The 18,159-nt window shown below is 36.7% G+C and overlaps 1 protein-coding gene across 1 annotated transcript; it reads right to left on the bottom strand.

Moving 5' to 3' along the window:
- Window positions 1-3,697: 3,697 nt before the first annotated feature.
- Window positions 3,698-7,024, bottom strand: LOC129355879 (myelin-oligodendrocyte glycoprotein-like). Its single transcript, XM_055025501.1, has 3 exons — window positions 6,915-7,024; window positions 4,459-4,788; window positions 3,698-3,795 (listed from the first exon to the last, which is right to left on the bottom strand). Exons 1-3 carry the CDS (start codon window positions 6,943-6,945, stop codon window positions 3,698-3,700), a joined length of 459 nt encoding a protein of 152 aa, XP_054881476.1. The 5' UTR covers window positions 6,946-7,024.
- Between the last annotated feature and the right edge of the window lie 11,135 nt (window positions 7,025-18,159).

The following is an 18,159-nucleotide window of genomic DNA, read 5'->3' as shown; positions in this document are numbered from 1 at the left end:
GTTAGCATGTAGCATTGGTTAGCATGTAGCCTTCATGCTTATAGCCTGATAGGAAGGCAGATTATCCACATTAATAAAATAACAGTGAAATAATATTTTCCACCAAACACTGAATAAAGATAAACATTTTAATGTAGGACAAATAAACATTTTCTCTTCACAACATGTATTTATTTACTGTTTATATTTACTATTAATCTATTGGTGATTTATTTAAACAGTCATTTATATTATTTTGGCTAATATTATATATATAAAAATAATCTTATGATTATTTTTATAAGCATTCAACATCCTAAGTAAATATTCAAACCATATTAATTTAATAAGAACAATAAGTTAATAATAAAAATGTTTGTGTTCTTGGGAACGATGGCAGGTCAAAGTTCAAACATCAACATGTATTTAATTTTTTACTGAATTTGATTATTGATGGGAAACAAAACATCAAACTGGTTCAGTTCATGACTTTAACATGAATGAAGGAAAATTTAAAGGATTTTACTGTGAAAATCTCAGTAAAATGATAAATTATGACCAAGAACAGAAACATTAGACTCACAGAAGCTTTTATTCTGAAGTTTGAGTGGAAACAGAATCAGCCTGAAATCAATAAAATAATAAAGTGTTGGAGATATTTTACTCTGCAGTTTAAAGTGTGATGAAAAATAAAATGATTTAAAAACCAGATTTAAAAAAGTCGCTGCAAGAAAAAGTCAATAAAATGAATTCAAACACAACAGAAGAAAGTTTTTACAACAATTTATTATGTTTTATTGTTATGAAGCACATCCTGGCATTTTAGCTGAAATGTTGAGCAAAACCTGCAGAAACAAATAAAATGAGATTAAAAACTAAAACATTTTCAAACAGAAAGAATGAAAAACTTATAAAGTTTCTGTTTGAGGATTTAATTTGGGAAAAATCTGGATGTTTTTGGTTTTTCTGTCGGATCTCAGAACCAACCAGAAGATTTTAGTTTGGATTTAGTTGGATTCAGATTTAATCAATGAAATGATGAAATAAATAAATACAGAAAACAAAGATTTGGAAAATATTTCATTAAAAAAAAAAAAAAATCTATAAAACCTGGAATCTGATTTGGTCTGAAAATCAGATGTTTTATATATATTAATATAAACTCTGTAGATCAGGGGTGCCCAAAACGTTGATCGCGATCAACCGGTCGATCTGCATCAGGTTTTGAGTGGATCTCTGCAGGACGCTGAGAGCAGCACTTCCTCTTCTGACAGGCTTTTCAAAATATTCACTAAGATCCAAAACGTTTGTAGCTTCATTAAATAATAATAAAGCCTGGAAACCTGATATCGTAACGGACTGAACGTTTTTAACGTAATCTTTGCTCGGCTTGCGGGGCGCAGGCGGTTGCCACAGCAACGGGTGTGCTTAACAATAAAGAGAAAAAGAGTAAAAAGGTGCGAGAGGTTCTGAGTTGATCACCTGTTCGGGTTATTTTACCTTTGTTTCCGTCGCTGTGGTTCATCACAGCCGCTGGAGTTTCTGAACATTCAATAAACAACAAACTTGGACTGATGACCTCGTTCGTTTGCAGTGAACGTCACAACAAACGTCAAATAGGACAAATATATTTGATTAAATTTTAACAAACAAAGGGCTTCTACCACAATAATTATGTCAAATTACATTAATTATATCCCAAATTCAGAAGATTTGCCTTTACCTCTGCAGAGCTCTTTGGTTCCTCCTATCAGCCTGTAGTTTCGCATAGTGACGTCATCAAACCAAGTTTCAGATCCACCATAACCAACTGACACCTGCTGGCCTCAGGTTTGCAACCAGCTTCTGACTGAGAAACCAGTAACCTGCTCCCAGTGTCAGAATCTCACTGAGGAAGAAACTGCATTAGGTTTTATCACTTTATCATTTCTGATATAACTGATGTATATTTGTATAGAAATTAGTCAATAGGGTTTAATTTATAATTTCTATGTCTTCATGCCATGAGGTAAATCAATCAAACAGCTGCAGCTGTTTGATTGATTTGTTGGACAGGCCTGTGAAGACGCTGTTACAATAATCAATGCGACTAAAGATAAACACATGAATGAGTTTCTCTAGATCTGGCTGAGACATTAGTCCTCTAATCCTGGAGATGTTCTTCAGCCGGCTGGTGAGAAAAAAAGTAGATGTTGGTTTAAAAAGTTTGAGCTCCCCTGATGCCATGGATTCAGCCAGTGAATAGATATTTATGATTAAATAAGTATTGATTAACCTTCAGTACCAATCAGTTCATCTGTTATTAGGGATCAGCTGAGCGAAAATTAGAATGGATCAATAATTCAAATGATTATCAATTTGATTCTGCAGATTCAGGAAACATCCATAAAGATTTAAAATAAAAACATTTTTTCATCCCGACTGAAAATAAAACCAGCAAAGAAAAACTGAGAAACCAGGAAGATTCACTGAGCCTTAAAGGGACGAGAAGATTTAATATCTTAAGATTTAATATTAATCTAAAGATTCACGAGAAATCAAAAATACAAGCATGAAAGATTATTATAGTAGATATACAAGCATAGAATATAAACACTGTAAATAGTAACATTATAGAAAAACTCATTCTAGAGCTTCAGCTGACTAAATATATTGATTAATTATATCAGTGATCAAATTATTTCATGATCTTTTGGTAATAAATGAGATCAGAGGTTTTCACAGTAACATTAAAGCAAAAATGTAACAAATGAATAAAATGAGAATAAAATATTTCAGTCAGAAATTAAAACATTTACTGAACAGAAATCTGTTCAAATTCTGGATTTTATATAAAATAATACTTTATGGTGTTAGTAGGTCTTCAGTTTTATAATCAGATTATGTTTAAAATAAAAAGTGAAATAAAGAAGCTTCTATTATTAACAATGAAAACATTAATAAGGCAGGATTCATACAGAAACCAAATGGACACTGCAGGATGATTTCAGTCAGATTATAATCCAGGACTAGAATAATCTGTCTGCATTATAATGTAATAAAGATTAATAAATGCAATAACTGGACTTTCCATAACACAAAATATTTCCAGGTTTTCTTTGGTAAAACGAGGCGAAACAATAAATCATTTCATCTGGTTTCCTTTCAGCCGATCAGCCGATATTTAGACACGAAGCTGAAATTATCTTCCTCTGTGAAGGTCTAGAAATCGACCTCTGACCTCATCAGAGAGACGTCTGACTGACAGACCGGCCCACCGGGTCAGAGGTCAATGTCTGCAGTTAACTGTCTGTTGCCGACTCAGCAACTTTCTTCCTCTATGTAGCAACATTTCAGACGAAAACGAGGCCAAAATTAGAACCAGCAGGTCAGATTTAAAGATTTATAATCGGCCAGAAAATTACAATCAGTGCAGCTTGAAACTAAAGATCCACATGATGATGATGATGATGAAGATAATGATGATGATGATGATGATCAGGAGGTTCTGGGTCAAACTGAACAGTTCTCCTCCTGATGGATCATGAACTGGTTCCTCAGGCAGCAGAAATGATTCAGTTCCTTCATTCTGTCATCAATAATCAATAGTGATCAATAACCGGCTGCAGACTGGACCAGAAGACCAGGAAGTGTCCTCTATTGGTTCATCAGAACCTTCACTGAGATCGGCTCTGATCCAAAGTCTGACTGGATCAATAATCAGAGATGATCAACCTGATCAGACTGATTGATCACCCATTAGAGGCAGATCAATAGAGTTGCTCCTGGTCCTGGTGTCCTCTGGTCCTGGTGTCTCTGGTTGGACCTGGAATCTCCCTGATGAGGAGACAGAGGACAGTCAGACACAATCCAGCAGCATCAACCAGATGTTGATCAATAAATCAATGGATCTGAACTGATCAAGTCAGACGACTCCAAAGCTTCTCTCTGCATTCACTCATTCAGCCAATCAGGTGCTGAGCTGCTGCAGTAGCTACAGCTGCTCTGGTGGCTACCAGACATTAGCATCAGTCTGACAGAGAAGAACGGTCTAGTCCAAGGACAACAGCTGAGACAGACTGAGCCGGATTAGAACTGGCAACCCGTCCATTACAGGACAAAGCCCAACTATAGAGTATTGATCAATGCTACTTATTGATCAGAATCAGAGGAGGATTGATTCTGTCTGGGTGGAGAAAGATGGAGGCAGAACCTCCAGAACCCGACTGCAGCTCTGATGTTTCTCTCTCCACCTTCCTGGTTGTTCTTCCAGCTGCTCTCTCTCCTCTTTTACCTGTTTATTTCCTCTGATTCATCTCCTCCTACTAACAGAACCAGAACCAGAACCAGAAGGTTCTGCTGGGAGAAACAACCTGGACCTCTTCCTCCTGCTCTGCTTCCTCATCTTCATCACATTGACCTTTGACCTTCTTATTAGTAAACCATCACTATTGATCAGAACCAATCGGCTTATTGGAAAAATATATTTAAACTACTGACCTTCGACCTTCAAACTAACTTGTTTCCTCATCAGTTCGTCTCTGTTTCTGTTATAAACTCTGCAGGTGTATCTTCCTGTGTCTCTAAATGTGGGACATTTCAGAGTCAGACTGAGGTTTTTATTCTTCAGCAGGTTTTTATCCATCTTGGTTCTGGTTCTGTAGATCTGGTTCTGTTCTCCAGGCTGATCAGAACCGTTCTGATACACATGGACCGTCCTGTTGTATCCGTCCTTCCACTCCACCTTAACGTCTCCATCCAGCCTCTCTGTGATTGTCCAGGGCAGCAGGACAGACTCCACCCCTGATTCCACCACCACCTGTTCTGGGACTGAGAGACAACAGAGGACAAGATGAGCTGGACAGACAGCAGCAGCTCTGAGGACATTTCCTCAGACTGGAACCAGTCCAACATGCTGGACTGGTTCCAGTCTGGTTCCAGTCTCCACTGGTGTCTCTGCTGAGTCCAACCAGCAGCAGGTGGACAGAATGTCCTCATGAGGACAGCAGGAAGCTGCAGACTGTCCCCAGCAGCAGCTGGACTCTGGTCCCGTCTGTCCTGGACCTCTTCCTCCTGCTGCTTCCTCAGCTTCATCACTCATTACACTGACCTTTGACCTTCTAATTGGACAACCATCAGTATTGATCAGAACCAATCAGAACCTTTAAGACACTGACCTTTGACCCAGAGCAGAACTTGTTTCATCATCAGCATGTCTCCGTCTCTGTTATAAACTCTGCAGGTGTAGATCCCTCTGTCTTCATCTCTGGGACATGTCAGAGTCAGACTGAGGTTTTTATTCTTCAGCAGGTTTTCATCCATCTTGGTTCTGGTTCTGTAGATCTGGTTCTGTTCTCCAGGATGATCAGAACCGTTCTGATACACATGGACCGTCCTGTTGTCTCCGTCCGTCCACTCCACCTTAACGTCTCCATCCAGACTCCCTGTGATTCTCCAGGGCAGCAGGACAGACTCCACCCCTGATTCCACCACCACCTTTGGGACTGAGAGACAACAGAGGACAAGATGATCTGGACAGACAGCAGCAGCTCTGAGGACATTTCCTCAGACTGGAACCAGTCCAACATGCTGGACTGGTTCCAGTCTGGTTCCAGTCTCCACTGGTGTCTCTGCTGAGTCCAACCAGCAGCAGGTGGACAGAATGTCCTCATGAGGACAGCAGGAAGCTGCAGACTGTCCCCAGCAGCAGCTGGACTCTGGTCCCGTCTGTCTCCAGTTGGACTCAGACTGGCAGAGAGACGAGGACACGTCGCCCTGGAGACCAGCAGAGGACAGGAAGCAGAACTTCAGAACTTCCTGTCCTCTGTTGGAGACAGAAGGTCCAGTTGGACTGGGGCCGGTTCTGTCTGGGTTCTGGTTCTGTCCCACATCAGGACGTCCTTCAGTCCACAAGGACAAGAAGCTCTGAGTTAGGCCTGTCGCGATAAACGATAACCCAATTAATCGAACGATAAGTTAAAACTATCGATGTCATTTTAATTATCGGCTATATCGTGTCATCTCTTACTGTTGATGACACTGAATGAAAAAAGGCTCAGCTCCAGTGCTCTCCACTGACCCTCCCTTCCTTATTTCTTAGTCTAATGCCCAGCGCGCGCTGCACCATCTAATGTCGGCCCATTACCAAAACCTGAGAGACACATTAGCCGACAGAATCCTAGCTAAAACGGTTCGATCGAACCGTGTTGTGTCCAACAATGGATCTCTAAGATTGTCGTTCGGGGTAAAAAATCCTGTAGTTTGAACTATTGCATCATTCAGTCGGATTCTTCTCTATTTAAATCTAATTATCACTGAAGGGCAATAAACTATACAGACTTCATAATCTGCACTCTTTTGGTTGAATGCAGTATTTATTTCCATTTTGGCTTCATGTTGTTTAGTTTTTATTCATTTATTGTAAATTGAGACTAAGAATCTATTTTATTTTTGGTTGTGTTATTTATTTTGTGTATCAGTCCCAGTGTTAAGTGTCTTTTGAAAGTAAAGTGTTTCTGTCTTTGGCAGGAAATCACATGTATTATTATGTAATTTACATTAAATCAATGTAAAAAGGTCTTCAAACAATATTATCGCTTATCGCAATAATTTTTGAGACAATTAATTGCCCAGAAAATCTGTTATCGTGACAGGCCTACTCTGAGTTCTGGTCAGGTTGATGGAGCTACTGGACCCAGCTGGTTCTGGAGCCGAGCAGAGATCCAGAACCTTCACCTGGACCTGCAGGTTCTGGACCTCTGAGGACTGGTTCTACTGGGTTCTGAAGGGATCCAGGGTTCTGATGGAGGTCAGGGGTTAAATGGTTCAGAACCAGAACCAGCTAAATGTCAATTAGAACCGACCAGAACCAGAACCGACCCAGTTCAAACAGAGAGAATAGATGGACCTGGTTCTGATGCAAACAGTTCCTCTAAAAGTAGATTTAAACCACTGACCTTTGAACTTTAGCCAGATGTCTTTCTTCATCAGTTCGTCTCCATTCCTGTTATAAACTCTGCAGGTGAACGTCTTACTGTCTCTCTCTCTGGGACGCAACAGAGTCAGACTGAGGTCTCCAGTCTTCAGTGGGTTTCATCCATCTCGGTTCTGTCTTTGTAGATCTGGTTCTGTTCTCCAGGCTGATCAGAACCGTTCTGATACACATGGACCGTCCTGTCGTCTTCATCCTTCCACTCCACTTTATCCACAGCTTGTCTGTATTTACAGAACCAGAGGCAGCGTGGGACTTTCAAGGGCAGCTTGATAGACTTCTCCCTGGTTCCACCTCCACCTGTTGGACTGAGAGACAACAGAGGACCAGATGATCTGGACAGACAGCAGCAGCTCTGATGGTCACATGACTCTGTGTCTCCTGCAGGACTCTGAGGACAGAGACATGAGTCCATGTCTAAGAGGAACCAGCTGCTGCCTGCAGCAACACACCAAACTCCTCTCCCCAGTCAGGCAGGAAACTGCTGAGACCTGACCCACAATGCACCAGGAGCCGCTGACCCACAATGCACCAGAAACCTGCTGGTGCTGATATTCCATGTTCTGTAAAAAATAAATATAAAACTCCATATTTTTTCTTTTTCTTAAGGATGTAGCTCCCCTAACTTCTTCAAATTAGGTAAAATGGGAAGCTTTATTTTTTTCTGTACTTTTTAGCACATTCTGAACAGAAACACTGTCACAGAAAGCACAGCACAGACCTTGATAGTTTGACTACCTTGACAAGGTAGGGGAGCTGGTTGACCTTTGATTACCTTATTATTTATATTACTAATAATAGTTTATAGTGCTATAATTTGTAATACCAGTATATATTTTAAAAATGTCCTGCACAAACATAGCACAGTTGATTGACACCAAATTTATTTATGTTTCCAAATAGGGTTAAAGTAGGGCCAGGGGAGTGGTTGACCTCTGATGACCCCTGGAGAACATTTTTCTGAATATCTTCAGAATGATACCAGCACAAACGAAAATTTTTGCTGCACAAACCAGCACAAACGCAGCCGAGTTGATTGACACCAATTTTGTCTGATTTGAAGAAGGTGGGGGGGCCAACTTCACTCAGGTGATTTACCTGAACACAGAAAGCTACAGAATCTGTTAAAACTATGAACTAAAGTAAATAAAAGAGAGATCAAATACAATACATAAAAATGGGAGGATAATATAGGAAACAGCGCCCCCTTCACTTCCAGAGTGCAATGGTCCCATTTCCATATAAGGTCTGAGACTGACAGTAGTCCCTCCCCCTTCCTGTTTGACTTTCTTCAGTCCTGCTCTGGAGGAGAACAGACACTGACCAAAGGCATTATGGGTAATGTAGTTCTAGAGACTCACCTGGACTCCAATGGAACAAGAAATAAAGTGCAGCAGCAACTAGACCCAGTAGAACCAGTAGAACCAGTAGAACTTTGGCCCAGACTGGAAATGGTTCTGTGGAGACAAATGAAGATGGAGGAATTATAATAACAGAATTATAATAACAGAATATTTTCATAATCAGATGATTTTCCATTAAATCTGAGTTTCATTAACAGGAAACCTGGTTGACTCAGTTTGACTAGAAGAGATCTGATTGGTGGAGCTGGTTGCCCTGGTAACATGATCTGGATCAGTTCATCTGATTCTGATTGGTTGATCCTGATAGAAGGTCAGGATGAGGAGCTGATGGAACCAAAACCGGTTCTGGATCACCTGGTTCTGGATCACCTGGTTCTGGATCTATCAGATATTAAATTAGTGTTGATGTTCTACACAGGAAACTTTTCATTCAAGATCAATAAATATCAATAAATCAATCAATATTCCATGAAACAGATAAATGTCCTCATACATTTTTACCTTTTTTATTTTATTTCCAGGTTTATTGATTTTATTATCATCTATTCTTGTCATTATGCTGCTTTATTTAGTGAAGCTACTTTACATATTTTATGTTTTGCTCAAAGTTTCTTATCAGAAAAACAGAAACTTTGTGAGAAAATGCAGTAAATCCTCATGTTAGCTTCAGCTGCTACTAAAGAAAAGGCATTTGGACTCAAGATGTTCTGGAGAAAAATTTATGCCAGGACTGATCCTTCAACTTTCTGGCTCCAAATGGTTCTGATTCAACTTTCCAGGTCCAAATCAAACAGCCTTGCAGGTCTGGACCATGTTTGGTTTTAATCTACATTTAAATAAACTCAGTGTTTTGGCTCCAGAGTTTAACTTCCAACATTTCTGGTTCCCCTTCAGCTAAATGTAACCCACATATATATGTGTGATACTATTGTTAGTAGTAGTTTGTATTTTATTTCTTTAGGATTTTGTTTTGTTATTTAATGCAACCAGCCAGGCGCGTGCAGGAGCACCTGCCCCTTTTGCTCCATGACCTCAAGTGCCCTTTTGGTCTTTTTTTTTTTCTTACACATGTAGCCTACTACAATTATTACTTTTATTATTTATTATTATTTATTAATTATTATTATTATTATTATTATTATTATTACTTTGCAAGAAAAACAACACAATAAGCCCTCCGGTCACATTGTTACCTTTGACCTTTTGCCCGTGACGCACGACGCACTTGCCTCTCGCGCGGTGAGATAAGGCAGCTAGATGGGAGCCGGCAAGATGGCGGCGTGAGTAGTCGATCTTTACAAGCTCTTCCAAGAATATTTTAATAAGGAGCCTTTATAGCTACTTTAATACAGGGAAACACTTATTTTGAGACCTTTGCTAGATATTGTGTTCAAATAGACACTCCGAAGACTTCAAAGAATGGCTGCTAGTGGTAAACGTAAATCCGTGAGCACAGAAAGTACACCAACTAAAATGTCGGCTAAAAGTCACAAGTCGGCGGAAGATCAGGACCTCGCTGAAAACATTATAGCAGCTTTAAAGTCGACGATAAATGAGAGAGCGGACGGTCTTCAAGCCAGCATAAATGAGCTAAAAGATTCGGTGGATTATATTCATGCCGAAATGAAAGAAAAGATGACAGAAACCGTCAGGAGAGTGGAGAACTCAGAAAAAGGGTGCTGCAGGTGGAAAACAAGCTGCTCGAGGTTTCACGTTATAAAAGAAGATGGACCTTGCGTCTTTCAGGATTAACTGAAGAAGAAAGGGAAGATGTTCGCAGAAAGGTTATTTCCATTTGCCAGAATGCACAGAAAAACTGCCAGACGTCATCGACAGCGTACATCGGCTGGGTCGCAACAAAAGCACAGGGCGTCCTCAGAAGTGATGATCCAGTTCTCCATGAGACACTAAGGGACACGGTATGGAAGGCGGCTAAGCAGTCATCTTTCCTGAAGTCAAGCAACCTGCGCTTTAAGGAGGACCTCTCTCCAGAGGACCGTCAGGAAGAAACATGCTGTGGCCACTGGTGAAAAAAGCATACGAAGAAGGGAAAACAGCCTCTACATTGGCCCAAAGCCTTTGTCATTGACAGGGATGGAAAAAGAAAAGAACTTGTTCCTGGTAATGTCTAGAAGACATTTTGAAACAAAGAGCTAACAGTTAAGTAATGACACTAAAATATTATAAAGGCTCCATTCATTATTTAATTTTTTGGACGGGAGAATTTGTAAGATTTCCTGCAACTTAATTTTCAGGGTTAGTAGCTACAACTCTTAGTAGCACTTTTATGTTAAAATTATTTCACTTAATGCTCGAGGGTTAAGAAACAATACTAAAAGAAAGGCAACTTTCCTATATCTTAAAAATTTTAAAGCTGATTTCTGTTTTATTCAAGAAACTCATTCCACTGCAAATGATACCAAATTCTGGAAAAGTCAATGGGGGACGAGTTATGGCTGGCATATGGCACTACTCAATCAGCAGGAGTGGCAATATTACGAAACAACTTCAATGGAGATGTTTTATGCTCACTCTTAGATACATATGGACATTTTGTTTCATTAGCTGTATCAATAAATGAATATTTTTTTGTTAGGTTCTATCTATGGGTATAATACCAAAGCAGAAAATACGCAACTTTATGATAGATTAAGTAACGGGGTGAATTATCTATGTGACAAGTATCATAATATGAATATTATTATTGGTGGGGACTTCAATTCAACTCTTGATGATTCATTAGACAGATTTCCTCCAAAGGCTGATATAAATACAAACACAGCTCTTAAAGACTTTATATCAACCTTTGGCCTGATTGATGTATGGAGACAAAAAAATAGCTCAAAAATTGAATTTATATGGCAAAACAAGTCGGGCTCCTTTCAATCAAGAATTGACTTTTGGTTGATATGTGATTTAATAACAGATTAAATTAAGTCGGATATTCTACCAGCTCCTTTATCAGATCACAAGCTAATTTTGATTGAAAAAACAAAATTAAATAAGTACGGAAAAAATAAAATTACAGCTTACTGGAAACTCAATTCGTCACTGTTAGAAGATAAAACAGTAGAAGAAAATATTAAACAATTATTAAGTATTGGAATACAGCTTGTAGCCAGAAGGAATTTAGTAAAAACTGGGAACTCCTCAAATATGAACTTCAGAAAATTTTTATGAAAACTGGAGCTGAATTTGCTAAAAAAAAAAAGAGGAAAATAGAATCAGAAATAATAAAAGAAATTATCTCTTTAAATAATGTTCTACTAGAAAATATATCTGAAGAACAAAAAATTAGATTAAACCATTTCCAGTTGAACCTGGACAATATTTACATATCTAAAGCTAAAGGAGCCAGAAATGGTTAGAAGAAGGAGAAAAAAACTCTTCTTATTTTTTTAGGTTAGAAAAACAGCACCAAAAGTCTAATAGTATTATGAAACTTCAAATTAATAACAGTATAACTGAAGATCCTGTTCAAATCTCTTCTTATTGTGAAACTTTTTTCAAAGAGTTGTATCAGTCACGGTGTTCTGATGAAACTATTACACTATTTATTAACTCGATGAATGATATGCATCAAATCAGTAAAATTAATAAAGACCATTGTGATTCTCTGATCACTCTTGAAGATATTCAAAAGTCTATCAATAAATTAAAATTAAATAAATCTCCAGGGACAGATGGTCTCAATGCAGAATTCTATAAAAAGTTTTCAGAGCAATTGTCGCCATTTTTACTTCAAGTTTATCTTGAAAGTTTGGACTCTGGATCACTTCCACCTACAATGACCCAACGTCTAATTACACTGATTCCTAAACCACAAACAGACAAGCTTCTTCTAGATAATTGGTGACCAATAACTTTACTACAAAATGATTATAAAATTATTGCAGGTTGCATTGCTACAAAAATTAAGAATACTCTTGAAGTGATTGATGAAACTCAATCTGGATTCATTCCGGGTAGATATAACTAACAATATTAGACTTATATTGGATTTGCTAGATTATTCAGATTTAATTCATATTATTTCTGGATTTTTTTAAAGCCTTTGACACAGTGGAGCATACATTTTTGTTTAAGGCATTAGAGGTATTTGGATACGGACAAATCTTCATTAAAAGCTGTCAAATGTTATATAGGAATTGCAATGCGTCTATAAAATTGTCACATGGCTGCTCTAAAAGATTTGATTTGAAAAGAGGTCTCAGGCCAGGATGTCCAGTATCTCCATACTTATTTATTCTGGCCATGCAAATTCTTTCTATCAAAATCAAAGAAAAAATAACAGGGATTAATGTTGCAAACAAAAATATTGTAATCTCTCAACTTGCTGATGACACTGCACTTTTCTTAAAGAATAAGTGCGAAATAAAAAAATCTATTGAAATTATCAACTCATTTTCCGAAGCTTCCGGTTTAACTCTAAATCTAAATAAATGTGAAACACTTTCCATTAAATCTCAATTAAAAGGCACATTTTCAACATTCCTATAAAAGATAAAGTTAAATATCTTGGAATCACAATAATTAAAGATCAAAATATAAGATCAACAGAAAACTTTCACCCTATCATTAAACTGGTTAACAAAGATTTAATCTGTGGCTACAGTGAGATCTCTCTCTCTTAGGACGTTCATTATTGGTCAAAGCTGAAGGAATATCTAGACTCGTTTACCCAGCCTTTGCTCTTGACGTTCCAAAACAAATCATTACTAACATTAATAAAATAATTTTTAACTTCATATGGAAAAAGAAATGCCATCTCATTAAGAAAAGTAGTTTAATGAATAAAGTTGAAAAAGGTGGAATTGAAGCCCTTGACTTCATATCTTTAAATAATTCATTCAAAATTAAATATTTAAAAAATCTCTATATGGAATGCTATTCCAATTTACAACTTCAATAAAATTGGAGGTTTACCTTTTCTTCTTAGATGCAAGTACAGTATTCCCAAGATACCCTTAAAATTATCTACGTTTCATAAACAAATGCTGTTAAGCTGGACACTTTTGTACAAACACAATTTCTCTCCTCATAAATATTATATATGGAATAATGAAGACATTAAATACAAAAATAAGACAATATTCTATAAAAATGGTTTGATAAGGGAATATTTCTTGTAAGCCAGTTACTAAATCCAGACGGCCATTTATTGTCTTATTCTGACTTTATGTTACTTTTCCAATTTCCTGTTACTCCTAAGGAATATGCAGTGGTGTTTGACGCAATCCCTAACTCAGTGCTTCTGCATTAGGGGATGCAGAAGCACTCCCCACTATTTGAGAAGCACTGCCCTAGTGGGTCATTAAAGCTTTTATCATCTTCACCTCCAGGTCAAACTAACTCTATACCAAATTTTGATCCAAATTCCATTTATATTGACTATGATTGTCCTTTTATAAGTAAGAAAGCAAACAACAAAATGTTAAGAAATATTCTATTAAGAGATATGTTTTTTTCACCAGCTTGTGTATTTTATTGGTCCAGAATTTTCAAAAATATAAATTGGAGATGGACTTGGTTGCTCCCTAAAAAATACTTAATAAATAATAAAATAAAATAAATTTCTTATAAAATAATTCATAGTGTGTATCCCAATAAAACATTTTTGATAAAAAGATATAAATGGGATTTGGATGCTATGTGTACTTTCTGTAAAAATAATGAAGAAACTCTTGTTCATCTTTTTTGGGATTTTAATTACACTAAAATATTCTGGAGAGATATGACAAATTATTTTCATCAAAAAAATGTAAATATTACTTTTACAGCTAAGGATAAACTGTTTGGGATGGACAAATGTAAACTTGTTGAAACAAAATTATTATACGTTGTTAACTTTTTAATTATTTACGGTAAATATCATATTCATACCTCCAAATATTCAGAGCACAAACCTAACCTTAAGATTTTATTATCCTCTATTAATATTTAAATAGAATCTTTAAAAATTAGCTCAAATGCCAAAGCCATTCAAATCTTAGATGCCCTTAAAGAAATAAAACCCTGGAGCAGCGATTGGATGTTAATATTGTAAAACAATTGTTCTATAAAGCCCTTTAATGTTGTAAATGTATCTGTTTGTAATTAAGAGTGTTAGATGTTGTTTATGTTTGTTCTGTTTTTGCAATAAAAAAAAAGAGAGAGATAAAGCGGCTAACTGCAGAGCTCCAGCTAGCGAACGTTCCAGATTACAAAACAGCTTTTGGTGAACTGAAAAAAATATTTTTGGTGAAAAAACTGGAGTTGGCTTGCTACTGTCAGATAACGGAAAACGTTAAATGTTGTATCGTTTCTCCTTCAGCACGGAGTCGCGGTTTAAGCAGAAATGAAATATAACAAAAGGAAAATATCGGGCGCTCTCCGAGTCCGCCTTTCTCTGAATAAACTGAGCGGGAGGAGACAGCCAGGTGAGGAAAAGCTGTTCTTATCTATCGATCCAGTATTTTTATCATCAGACATTAGGCTGTTGTTGTTGTGCTATGAGCTAGCTGCTAGCTAATGACTTTGCTAGCAAAGCAAGGTAACTAAATAGCTTCCCTGTATTGTTAATGACAGTAGTCATTCTTCAGTATTACTTATGCAATAGGGGCACATCGCCTGTCCAAAACCTATCATCTCCATAATGGATATATGTCCGATTTTCTAATTTTTTTTGGTGAATGATGTATATTGCATTTATTGTAGCGTTAGGTAAATGTATCTTGAAGGAGAATTTAAATAAAAGTCTAACAAGGATATTCATTTAGAATTAAAAATAACTCATCCTGAATTACCATGATAGATATAATGTATGTAATAATCAAACTGTTTCTGTCCAATAAAGCATGTCATTAATGAAGGAGCAAACATAAACTTTTATTTGCACACATCAGAAATCTTTGGTTTTGATTTTAGGCTCTCCCCAGACCTCATGTGAGAATCGCAAGCAAAACTTTGAATAGCAAGCAAAAATTTCTGACATGCACAAATAAGTTTGTTTTGCAAATAATTTTTTTTTTCATGAGATAAAAATCTGTGATTTCAGTTTAAAAAAAATTAACCTAAACATTTTTTGTTGAAGAAAATGTTACAATTCAAAATGTCTTGATCACAATTTTATATTATTTAATTGAGGTTAGTATTTTAATTGAATAATTGTGAAACAAATTGAACTCCATAGGAGAGGTCTCATTTTCTCTGAAATTAATATTGTTATGCTGTGGACTGAACAACATATTGGTTTAAACACAAGGGTAAAGAATTGGTAGTGTGGTTTATTATAGTGTTCTGATCATAATTCTTTGTTTTGCTTTTTTCAGTTCAAAGACGCCACGTAAAGAGAGACGTCAGAAACAAAAAAGAAAGGCAGTGGATTGTTGACCAACTGGGTCAACTGTACCAATCATTCACAGTGAGGTTATTAACATTCTCCAAGACATGACCAACAGAAAACTGCTGCTATGAACAAAAGAGAAGAAAAATAGCAAAAAATGCTTAAAAGCTTTAAAAGGCAAGAGACTGAAATAAACAAGACTTCACTCAACACAGAGAAGATGAGACAATGAGAAAAAAAAGAAAAGAGAAACTGACAAGAAAAAAAGAAGAGGAAAGATTGAAGAAAATGTACATAGGTACTTACAAAATACACTAAAACACAATTAGAGTAGTCTTTTCTCATAGTGACATGCATTAGTTACATTTTTGCTTTTGTTTTTTTCCTGCAGTTCCACGTTAAAGTTTGATGCAGCTCTGTTTTTCTGAATGGACCGTCTTCATCTCCACTGCAAGTACAGCAACCCAAGCAGATGTTCTTTGATTGTATGTCTCACAATTTTGTAATCTATCATTGTTAATTAAACTCGGAAAGCTGTGTGACTTTGTTAATATTCTGTCCTAAAATGTGATTAGATGTGCCCTTTTTTTTGAGCACATGCCCCTTTAGTGGTCTCTGCACGGCCCTGCAACCAGCAAATCAGTATATATTTTAATTCTGAGTTTTCTTGTGATACCAGAAAACACCAGCAGGTGGCTTGTGAGTTACACTCTGATATAGACAGCAGAAAAATTCGACGAAGAAGAGAAATCGTAGCTGGCTGTAGCACGTTGTGCTGAGATACTGCATGCTAAAAGTTATATCTTGATAAATTCCGGTAACGGTTAAAGAAAAGAAGATTTGTGACCTGATCCCTGGCAGTAAAAAACATTTTTACTGTGATTTTCTCTGGTGAATGTTGTAATGAATTTTTGCAACCGAAGTTAAGATAATGCTAACTGGCGTCACAGGCATTACTGTTCATATGTTCCGACAAGGAAGAAACATAAAAAAAAAAAAAAAACAATCGGAGAAACGTGAGATTAAATGATTTTCACTGTACTTTTTTGTTATGTACTGTTGGAATAATAATTTTAAAGTAGCAGAATAGTACATAAGTTAACTTTTAGGTTAAGACAAACTTAGATACAGATCCAAACTGGGACAGCTGGTGACTCTCTGAACGCAGAGGATTAGACAGAAAACAGGCCTAGACTCCTAGAATCTCTTTAGACAGGGAGTCTGTCTGCCAGGCAATTAACAAATTCCTGAGCATGGTTCAAAAGTTCATTAGGATCTTAAAACTTTTTATAAATAATTTTATCTATATTAGAATTAACTATATTTCTTTAAGCATGTTTTTAATTAGTTACTTATTAGATCCAAACTTATAGTCATTATTTAGCTTTACATTGTGTGCAAGCTTGGTTAAAAATACAAACGACTTTCTTGTGGAAACATTTTGAGGCACAGATAGCGCTGCAGCTGCAATCATATATCAAACTGGACAGCGGCTGGTACGAGAAGGGTTTGCCGTATATCTGCTTTTGGGGCTCTTTAGCAGGAGGTAATAAAATTAACATTAAGACAGCCCACACAAAGGAAAAGAACACACCTCCTAATGCATATATTTAAATGAGGAGAATACGCAGTCTATAAAAAATGGTTTGTTTCACAGCAGAAGTTGGAATCTCTTTGTGCTGAGTGAGAGTTTCCCGGAGGATGCATCTTCTGTTTTGTCTTTTTTTTACTCAGTTCTTTGTCTCTGTTTTGTCATGTCTTGGACTTTTGATGATCTAGGTGAGATGATTATTGTAACATTCTTCTTGCATTGATTTTCTCTGGATAAAACTCTGAATATCTGAAGTCTGACGTCATATGATTGGTCTTTTCTCTCTGCACACTTACACAGACACAGGAATTCGGGACAAAGAATTAATTAACGAGCTAAATCAAGTTATTCCTCTTTTTAATTCTTAACAGTACAAACTTATAATGGGTCGCATACAGTGTGATGTTTATTTTTTTAGAAAGCTTGCCATTAGTTGAATATTATTTTGTGATAAATGGAATTTATTGCTTCCTGCATACTATTGGATTTAATAGTTAATTGAGATCTATATATATATATATATATATATATATATATATGCAGGTTGGTTTTTTTTTTAGAACCACATTCAAGTTGGAAGATTGTCCAGCTGCACAGCATCGCAGGCCTGGATTGGATTGCTGAGCTCCAGGTTTCAACCCAAGACCTGGGACTGCTGGATCCGCTGCCTACTTTGCACTGGATAAGATTTTGGATCCAAAGAAACACATGGCTGTTTAACCAAGACTTGACTGACTGACCTAAATTATAATTACTAAACTTAAAAAGCTTCTAAAGGAAGGAACTGAACAATAAGGAAACTGAACTAAAAGAAAATACACTACCTGTTATAACAAGGGTGGACACTTTATGTTGAAACAAAATTGTACAATAATATTCTGTTTAAATTTTGTATTAAACAGTCTGTTCATTATTCCTGATAGTATGTTTG

This window comes from Poeciliopsis prolifica, unplaced genomic scaffold, assembly GCF_027474105.1.
Source record: "Poeciliopsis prolifica strain line A6 unplaced genomic scaffold, Auburn_PproV2 SCAFFOLD149, whole genome shotgun sequence".
Taxonomy (NCBI): Eukaryota; Metazoa; Chordata; class Actinopteri; order Cyprinodontiformes; family Poeciliidae; genus Poeciliopsis; species Poeciliopsis prolifica.
The sequence above is the reverse complement of the archived record's forward strand: the minus strand, read 5'-3'. Positions and strand labels throughout refer to the sequence as shown.